The 11,265-nt window shown below is 34.4% G+C and overlaps 1 protein-coding gene across 1 annotated transcript in view; it reads left to right on the forward strand.

Moving 5' to 3' along the window:
* Positions 1-8,328, forward strand: part of LOC117338357 (alanine aminotransferase 1-like) — a 49,226-nt gene extending 40,898 nt beyond the window's left edge. The window contains exon 13 of the mRNA XM_033899682.1: positions 104-8,328. Coding sequence (XP_033755573.1) covers positions 104-194 — 91 coding nt within the window. The 3' untranslated portion in view covers positions 195-8,328. The remainder of the gene's footprint in view (positions 1-103) is intronic.
* Positions 8,329-11,265: the final 2,937 nt, after the last annotated feature.

An 11,265-nucleotide genomic window follows, 5' to 3' on the forward strand; every position in this document is an offset into this window, starting at 1 on the left:
GTGTTTATTCGAAATCAAGCAGGGTGTGAATACGAGAAGCACACTGTCATTTAGTTACCTCTTCTCATATAATGTTTACCACGAGTTGTTTTTTAATTCACAGGACCACCATTCTTCCTACTGTTGAACAACTGGCAGATATGCTTGAACGATTCAAAGTATTCCACGAAGGATTTCTGCAAAAGTATAAGTAGGGTATTTCAAAAGGAAATCGAGTGGAGTATTCTACTAGAAAGACCCTAAATATTACACCTAGATCTGCTCACAGTTACCAAAGCATATAACATCCTGTTAAATTTTAAGATATACAATACATGCCTGTTTGTATCATTTAGATATTGATTAGTTATCCCGTAAATATGAGTGTGTTTATCTTATGTAAATCCTGTAATAAATATGCTTTTGTTTATTTTATGCCCAGCTATTTAAGTGGAGAGGTATTAAGTGGTTGACATTTGATTTTGATTCCTAAACGCATTATTTCAATCCGTTTGCCTTTCCTCCCTGGGTCCATTTTTATGAGACTACAGGTCTCGGTTTTGCGTTAGTGTGATCTATATTTGACGTTCCATTGATCTTGTTTTTTTTTCACGACCTATATTTGACGCTTCGCTTATCTTGATTTTGTCTGTGAGATTAATTCACTCATGTTCTATTAAAGCGCAGTATAAACATGTATCTGCTCTACAAACATTTTGACTCAATCATATTTTTTTTAAAGAATTGTCTTACTCAAATAAGCATTTCATACCAAGAAATTTAAGTATGATTTTATTTTCTGCTTTTTAAATGACTTGGGTCTTCCTCACTGCATGTAATTCCAGAACGTTTTAATATCAGGACATTAACTTCAATGACCCAATAGTCTGTGATAATTTTGAACGACACATTTTGGAGATATACCATTTCCACCTAATCGGCCGTAAATAGTAAACCAGTATTCGTTCAGCGTTCATTTGTATGTTTACTCATGTCCTGGTGCTTCCCTTGGTCCCAAGTTGTGTCCATAATTTTGAGTATTATCGAGAAAACAAAATAGCCAACAATTTTTCATATTGGATTTTGACAGTTGAAGTTGTTTGTTATTGATACTGTAAGATGGGATTAAAGAAATATATGTCTTACACGAAACCTCTAAAGATCATTCAATGATGGGTACCAAGATCCCTCTGGGATCTACTTTCTGGTATACATTTAAGTTTTTGAAGTTTTAAGATAAAAAAAAAAAAAAGAGATTATATTCCAGGCAATGGGTTCACGCAATTTTCTAAATTGCTTTTAGTTTTGTTACAGGTTTTTAATGAGTTTTTTGTAGATGTATAGTACATTGTCTACTAGTCGACACCAATATGATGTTAACGCTTCCGTGATGTTCGAAACACAAGAAGGTTCCAAGACAATCATGATTGTTATGGCTTTAAAAACAGTATAAACATATATTTGTTGACAAGTGTCTTTCTTCACTCATGACTAAAAATTCGGTTATATTTATGTTATAACCAAACCCTGCTGACAGCGTTTTGTACAGATACTGTACATCGGTAGGATCGGTAGTGTAAGGACTTACCTAATATAGAAGGTGTCAGTAGCCGGTATGATAGGTAGTGTAAGGACTTACCTAATACAGAAGGTGTCAGTAGCCGGTAGGATCGGTAGTGTAAGGACTTACCTAATATAGAAGGTGTCAGTAGCCGGTAGGATCGGTAGTGTAAGGACTTACCTAATACAGAAGGTGTCAGTAGCCAGTATGATAGGTATTGTAAGGACTTACCTAATACAGAAGGTGTCAGTAGCCGGTAGGATCGGTAGTGTAAGGACTTACCTAATATAGAAGGTGTCAGTAGCCGGTAGGATCGGTAGTGTAAGGACTTACCTAATACAGAAGGTGTCAGTAGCCGGTAGGATCGGTAGTGTAAGGACTTACCTAATATAGAAGGTGTCAGTAGCCGGTAGGATCGGTAGTGTAAGGACTTACCTAATATAGAAGGTGTCGGTAGCCGGTATGATAGGTATTGTAAGGACTTACCTAATACAGAAGGTGTCAGTAGCCGGTAGGATCGGTAATGTAAGGACTTACCTAATACAGAAGGTGTCAGTAGCCGGTAGGATCGGTAGTGTAAGGACTTACCTAATACAGAAGGTGTCAGTAGCCGGTAGGATCGGTATTGTAAGGACTTACCTAATACAGAAGGTGTCGGTAGCCGGTAGGATCGGTAGTGTAAGGACTTACCTAATATAGAAGGTGTCAGTAGCCGGTATGATAGGTAGTGTAAGGACTTACCTAATATAGAAGGTGTCAGTAGCCGGTATGATAGGTAGTGTAAGGACTTACCTAATATAGAAGGTGTCAGTAGCCGGTATGATAGGTAGTGTAAGGACTTACCTAATACAGAAGGTGTCAGTAGCCGGTAGGATCGGTAGTGTAAGGACTTACCTAATATAGAAGGTGTCAGTAGCCGGTATGATAGGTAGTGTAAGGACTTACCTAATATAGAAGGTGTCAGTAGCCGGTAGGATCGGTAGTGTAAGGACTTACCTAATATAGAAGGTGTCAGTAGCCGGTAGGATCGGTAGTGTAAGGACTTACCTAATACAGAAGGTGTCAGTAGCCGGTAAGATAGGTATTGTAAGGACTTACCTAATATAGAAGGTGTCAGTAGCCGGTAGGATCGGTAATGTAAGGACTTACCTAATACAGAAGGTGTCAGTAGCCGGTAGGATCGGTAGTGTAAGGACTTACCTAATACAGAAGGTGTCAGTAGCCGGTAGGATCGGTATTGTAAGGACTTACCTAATACAGAAGGTGTCGGTAGCCGGTAGGATCGGTAGTGTAAGGACTTACCTAATATAGAAGGTGTCAGTAGCCGGTATGATAGGTAGTGTAAGGACTTACCTAATATAGAAGGTGTCAGTAGCCGGTATGATAGGTAGTGTAAGGACTTACCTAATATAGAAGGTGTCAGTAGCCGGTATGATAGGTAGTGTAAGGACTTACCTAATACAGAAGGTGTCAGTAGCCGGTAGGATCGGTAGTGTAAGGACTAACCTAATATAGAAGGTGTCAGTAGCCGGTATGATAGGTAGTGTAAGGACTTACCTAATATAGAAGGTGTCAGTAGCCGGTAGGATCGGTAGTGTAAGGACTTACCTAATATAGAAGGTGTCAGTAGCCGGTAGGATCGGTAGTGTAAGGACTTACCTAATACAGAAGGTGTCAGTAGCCGGTAAGATAGGTATTGTAAGGACTTACCTAATATAGAAGGTGTCAGTAGCCGGTAGGATCGGTATTGTAAGGACTTACCTAATATAGAAGTTGTCAGTAGCCAGTATGATAGGTATTGTAAGGACTTACCTAATACAGAAGGTGTCAGTTGCCAGTAAGATAGGTATTGTAAGGACATACCTAATATAGAAGGTGTCAGTTGCCAGTAAGATAGGTAAGTATTTACGATATGAGAAGGTTAACCCACAACATCATAAAACGGAATCATGTTAATCATGAAAATGGTGTAAACACATTTCTAACTGTAGGTTTTAAAAGAAAGAAAAGTTGCAACAAAATAGTCTGCATATTGTATATAAATTATTTTGTTTAATTTACTTTGAAGTGTGGTCAGCATTTCCTTTATCAGAGTTAGTAGTTTCAGTAGTTGTGTGTTTTGGAGTCGACTTTTATATGTATACACCAATAGGCTCGTTTACCAATGTTGACTGATACAATTTGTTTGTGTCATTGAAGTTGACAGTTACATACCTATATTTTTGTTTGCTACAATGAAAGCACGGGTTTGTTGCATTTGTTATCAAAACCACGGGTTTGTTAAAGATATTTACACAGGTTAACTAGTGGTCCAAGAAGTAATTGATTAGAATGTCTGATCTTGCACGCTCTTATATATTTGTGATATAATAACCTTTGTTTCCGCGCTAGAAATGCTCTACGTACTTCACCTTTCTTTCTGTGGTAGACATCTTCAAAAAACTTCTGACATATTTTTTCTTGTGAAATATCAAATTCGATTATATAATAGGAATTTTGTGTAATAATGGTAGTGTAACCTGCTTTAAAGTTTTATAAAAATAGCCTACAAATTAAATTTTCCGTAATGTTAAAATATCAATAGACAATATATATACAATATATGTATTTTAAGTTTCACCATACTTGCACTGCTATTGGTGACATTTGAATTGTGGCAAATTTGTTTTACGCTCCATGTTATAAACTAAAGGCAAGATAGCGCTTTATACATACAATTTGATTTGATCTGCATTATAAACCACACATTTGTGTTTCTGTAAATCATATCATGTGTTGAAAATATCGGTTCGTAAAATACAATCTTGTTTTATTACCATGTAAAGTACAATGCGTTGTGTTGACACAGAAAAATCGTAGAATACAATGAAATATATGCGGACATCGTTCAGTAGTGATACACAATATTTGTATGCTTACTCTCAATTCCAACCTTGTGATATACTTTACGGAAGTTAATACATGTCTGGGTTATACTCAGGTAAGTGGATGCATCGCCATTACAATAACTATAATTATAATATTTCTGGAGACCATATCCTCAAACAGGAGTAATATTTTTCATGGGAAGTACTTTATTTTACTGAAATTACGATCTTGTTCTCAACTGAATCTCATTTCCCCTCAATTCTTTGAAAGTTATGTTGACAATACTTATCTATAAACTCCGTAGGTGTTCCAAAGTTTTACTTTAAGTAGTTATACATTTGTTTTATTGCACATGCATTTACTGTCTGTTACGATGTATTCATCCGCCTAGATCTTGTCCTTTATTTCAGATTTTCTCATGCAGTATTGGTGAAATCTGTATATTAAACATTGGAAATAAGACATAATATCTCAAAAGGATTAATTCATCCTAGTCGTGTTATTTTCTATAGATTATTATAAATAATACTATAATATAATATATATATTTATATATATAATATAATAATACTATAGATTATTTTAAACTTTTGTATTAGATATTATAATTTTATGTAAAATGACACCCGTCATTATGGAAATAAGGCATTACTCAGATCGTTTTGTTGCTTAACTGCTTGATATCAGATCACAAGATTTATGAGCAAATATCACGTGACTATCTATATAGTTAGGAATTTGATCACGTGATTTATTGGGGAAGTGCACATGATTACCTATATAGTTATATAAGATCACATGATAAATCAGCATAGATCACATGACTATATGTATAGTAAAACAGATCACGTGATTTATCTATAAAGGGGATCACGTGGTATAACTGCTTACAGTGACCATGCCACATCATTTTGATGTCAATGGCAAAACATTTGTGATTGCTATGAACAATAACATTTTCTATCCGACAGTTTTGTTTCAGCGTTGCAATTTCATCATGAAGATATTAGTGAATGAAGGCAGCGCTATTTATAGACACTAACTTTGATAAAATAAACAAGCATTAATAATGTTTATTTGGTTGTAGTATGTCAGAGGACAACAACTTTAGTTATTATATTTTATCTTATTATCGAAATAACCACAAGGTATATGTTACCTCTTATATTGTTTTAAAATATATCATTCACATATTATTAAGTCTTCTTGTTAGGCATTTTAGAACTTTTTAACCTGTAGGCAGAATGTTCTATTTTTTTTTACCAAATATTGTTATTTTGTGACACTTTAGCGAGCAGTATACCAAACAGGAGCTTGTGTGGAATTAGTCAAAATTGCATTCTTACTTTGAATAATTAAGTATCGTTGAGAAAATATATATTTAATCTTGTACTCCATACTGGGACTGTAATCCGGAGCTTGCATCATTTCCGTACTACTTATTGTACTATAAGTTAGCATAACATCACGGAAAATATATCTCACAGTTTGATAAAGACACCTCATCACAAAATATAGATGACAAACACTTAATTAACCACAAAACTTGATGACGAACACCTCAAAGGAAAACTGTATGACAAACACCTCCAAGAAAAACTTGATGACGACACGAAACGCTACATCATGTGACAGAATATATCATCACAGTAGCGGAATGTCATACATGTGATATTATTCAATGATATACTTTGTTTGTGTTAATACAATGAGGCCTCAGGGAATATCACCTTTCTCATGTTAACAATTCCTTGTATTAACCGTAACAAAGTCGATAACTGTTTTGTTATAAGAAAAGATTCCTATAATACCATTTTTGCTAAGTTCTAGGTTTAAAGCCGAGAGTTCTCAGGTTAACAATTCCTTGTTCAACAAGTCTTTTGGAGGAGTAAAAAAGTGAAAATGAAAAAGACCACTTCAAGACAACATATATTTCTGTACATGTACATGTGTTTTTAGAATGTTGAATACAAATACGAAGACTTATTTTTGTGTTTTGTCAAGATATTGATTGATTTTTTAAAAATTATATGTACCAAAAATACGAATAAGGTATTTGAAATGTTCTAGACGTAGGTATAATTTTCATGAACATCAAAACCGAAATGTAGGTGTTATGATAATAAATAAAATACATTATTTATCTTACTGCGTTACGTATAATCTGTCTCTAATCTTAAAATAATTTTGTATAGGAAAAGAGCACTTTACGTCTGCAAGAAAAATCAAACCGTGTATGCATTACAAGACATTTGTCAAGTACAGTGCACTTTTACTTGAGAAATGAATGCTTCCTGCTTTCATATCAAGGGAGGTAATTACATGTAATCTTATATATTATCGGTCTGCATTTGTATTTGGAAGTAAATGTTAGGCTGGAAAACACCTAGTATGATCGTCAGTCATTATAATCACTCATTATCATAAACCATTTGGATGTTTTTTAGACATATACGGACAGTAATGATGTTATTTATAAGTATTAAAATGCCTTCCTAGGAAAGTTATTGCCCTGTAATTCTCACGGAGTAGCAGACAAATTAAATCAGTGGCGTTATTAGTAACACGTTAGTAGCACGTTATTAGTAACACGTTAGTAGCACGTTATTAGTAACACGTTATTAGCACGTTATTAGTAACACGTTAGTAGCACGTTATTAGTAACACGTTAGTAGCACGTTATTAGTAACACGTTAGTAGCACGTTATTAGTAACACGTTAGTAGCACGTTATTAGTAACACGTTATTAGTAACACGTTAGTAGCGCGTTATTAGTAGCACGTTAGTAGCGCGTTATTAGTAACACGTTAGTAGCACGTTAGTAGTAACACGTTAGTAACACGTTAGTAGCACGTTATTAGTAAGACGTTAGTAGCACGTTATTAGTAAGACGTTAGTAGCACGTTATTAGTAAGACGTTAGTAGCGTGTTATTCAATTTGTCTGACATCCTGTGAGAATTATACAACTATAACTTTCCAAAGAAGACAGTTTAATATTTATATTTCCGTTTTAAATTTAAGTTTTCTTATATTAAACTTGTAACAGTGTTATCACATTTAAAAGTCAATGGGACCTGTTCTTGTGACGTCACAGGTATACATGACGTTCTCGTTAATTTCAACATTTTAAAAGAATTATTCCGCCGTGAGGATTTTCACCTTTTACATCTCGTAACTATATAAAATGTTGCGAGTTACGGTGCTCAATCGGGGTTTTTAATCTGGTAGCATGAATTTCATTACGTCACAGATACATATAATGTAGTGACGTAAGACAAAACACGTCATTAAGTGATGACGTCTCGATCATTGTTCTTTGTGTCACTTCACCCATAGGAAGTTATGTGAGATTTATGATCTGGTAACTTTCTATTTTGTTTGGTAAGGTTATAAAATGACATTGCAGTGTAAATGGAGATATTCAAACATATCGTATTGTCTAATATGACAAATTGGTGAGAGACACGTTCTAACAACATACGAGCTCTTCTCCATACATACAGCATAATAGAAATACATCACGAGATATACACTGTACATTACTCGTGTTCACAGAAGTTTACTAAAATAATAATATAACAGATTATTTTCTTTAAATCAATTTTTGAAAATGATTTAAAGAGAAATTAGATGAGAGGCAAGTAGAGAAAGTATAGATTCGGTGCCGATGATAAATGGTTCGATTGTAATATTGTAACGAACAGGAGTCTTTAACAGAACCAACTTCCTTTATTAACGATAGCGTCTACTCTAAAACAGATAAACATAAACATTGGATTACTGCCCTTACCACTCCCGTCACGAGCGGTAACTCTTCTGTCCTTGTACTGAACTCGACTCCTCAGAACTGTTTCATTCAGAAAATCTACAAGCATGTGAGACAGTGTATCCTGTGAAAGTAATAAAAGCACAAAATCAGTACGTTTGTTTATTATTATTCTGATCATGCTGTTTTAATTATTTTATACGGTTTGTAAATAAATCTAACCCTTACGAAATTATCATAAATGCTGAAATGTTCCTAGTAAAGCAAAATGTATCGTTTTAAAATTGACACCACCAAACGTTTGTGAATTTCGAATATATCAACCATTTCATTCGGCATACAACGTTAAACACAATGTAATGATGTTGACGATTATAATGTGTGGTGACATTAACGCACTATACAACATGGAGGAATAACGCCGTCAAAAATTAATAGAACTCGGTGCCATACAGCTGTTTTGTCATTCTTGGACTACTTAAATATGTGAAAATCCAGAAAGGAAATCAGGAAGATCAAAGCCTGCAAAATGTTTATGTATATATTTACATCAGAATCATGGTGTCTGGAAATTAGAAAATATTATAGAGGTAATGGAATGCGGGTGTATATTTTGAACGGGCGCCGCTGTTCTCAAGCAGTTAAATATTTATGATTCTTTTTATATATTTTTGGAACAATCTAATCATTTGATATCGACTGACATGTATATGCGAAAGTATTACGATCAAGAATTGGAAAATTCACAATTACGGACTAGAACGTCACATTAATCACACATATTATTAGGGAGCTGTCCCTGTCGGATACGTAATAGTCATGATATATCTAATCATATCCCTCTCCAGGCTTTAACGGTGTACGATTACCTAGCACTGGTCTTTATAAACCGTTATTGTATTGTGTGATGTGGCCTATTATAACATTATTTGTTTCTTGTCTATTCCGTCTTTTCGTAATGAAGAGTTATCTGCTCTTGTGAGTAGGTATTAATTGACATTAACGTCATTTGTTTGTGAGAACACGACGTAATTTTTTCGCAAAAAGTAATGACTTAGCAATTAATTTGGAGCATATTAATCTGCATTGCGAAAAAGACGGAATCTAAATAATAACAATAGCTTCTCTGAGCTGGATTCCTTCCATCTGCCTGTCATAATAACAGTACCTACAGAGAGCTGGACTTCTATACAACAGAGCGTTATTCGGTCTGTGAGCTATCCAAACAGAGATGACAGCATTGTGCCACTAGTATGTCAAAAACTTATTGTATAACCATGAGCATTTCCGTTGTTTTATCGCAATCCTTCAAAAACGATAATGCGCATTCCCCATGGACGAGTAAGACGTCGTCCTACATATTGTATTATAAAATGTACTTTGAACGTTTGATGTATAAAATGCAATACTCTGGCTCCGTGTAAACATTGATTTGTCATTTTCGGTTTTTCGTAAGAAATTTATCAGAGTTAGATGATTATATATATAATTAATAAACGGGTTGAATCAATTCAAAATTCTATGAAAACGAGTGTCATACCCTCCATATAGACTGCTTTACACGATTTACCATTTCAGTAAGATTTATGCAACGGGTGTTGAGAATTCTTTATTTCAGCGAGCCTCGTGCCAACAGTAACGAAAATTTCGCGACGAATGTCATAGTCTTATATAGAGTATCGATTTTAAAAAATATTTATTTAATATTAATCAATACAGTACTGTCCATGCTGATTTAAATCTCAAATAGTTAAGGAGTGTGTCTGTGTGGATATTGCAATACGAAAACTAGGAGAATCTATAGATGTTAGTACATTTGTAACTGGCTCTAAAGAGCTTATTGTGACTGATAAAAAAATATATCAAATATATTTGCCATTTTCCTGTGTTCCAACCCATTGAACGCCTAAAACGCTTTTTTACCCGATTCGCTTTGCAAACAGATACATACAAATAAATGTATGTTGGATCCTGTTATCACGTGATTCGGATAGATATGACAACTGGCTACCTTCTTTAAGTTCTCAAAATATTAACTTCGGCAACTTCTACGTTCAATTAACATGTAGAAACAGAGTACATGGCATTGTATACAATACACAAATACATATACCTTTCTCTGGTTTTAATTGGAATAGCTTTTAACAATTCCACAGATACCTAATCATTATTGACAATTGCAAGCACTTAGAAGTAATGATACTGACAATACACGACAATGATGGTGTGTAGTGTGTCTCCGTACGTATTGTTTGGTCGGGGACATGTCTAATGTTTCACGGCTACCTGTATAGAATCTATTTGTTCGGTCACAATAAACAACAGTACATACCAGGTCTTTGTCCCTCAGCTATACGACACAGAACACACAAAGTGTACAATACCATGATCTTCTAGATCACTTTCCTTTCTCGTGGAAACAAAGCAACTTTTGTTCGTCGTTGACAAACATATACTGATTATATCGAAGACGTATACAGCGAAACCTATGACTAGTTATGCTAATTATCACCATAATTATAACTAATTATAATCTAAAAATTGTCTTTGTCTTGAATCTAGTTAGGACACGTTAGTTTGTACCGTTTGTTTAAAAAGAAATTTAAGAAATATTTGTTGTATGTAGGTTTAGGTATCTTCTTGCATAGACTGACTTTTCATTATGAACTTAAAACATAACGACGTTTTTTTTTTTACTAAACATGTATGCACACCAAATAGCAATAATGTGAAATACATCAATATATTTGTCTATATCACAGAACAAGCAATCCTTATAATAAAATGACAACTCGTCCACTTTTTTTTCGCAAATAATTCGTGATCAATGTAAACATATTTATATATCTGTCTATCGACAAGTTGCTTCGAATGACTTCTAACACAAGTGTTTCGCCAACGTTTCACCAAATTTGAAAACAAGTTTGACTGGTTCTTTGGTTTAAGGTATCCAAGACTTTATTAGGTGTATGAACTGAGAAATGTTAAAACGATGTAGAAGAAACATGAAATAGGAGACCTCAAAATAAGGGTGAAGACATCATGGTCTGCAAGAAATCAAAACAACAGGGAACATATTATGAGCTGAGA

This window comes from Pecten maximus, chromosome 11, assembly GCF_902652985.1.
Source record: "Pecten maximus chromosome 11, xPecMax1.1, whole genome shotgun sequence".
Lineage (NCBI taxonomy): Eukaryota > Metazoa > Mollusca > Bivalvia > Pectinida > Pectinidae > Pecten > Pecten maximus.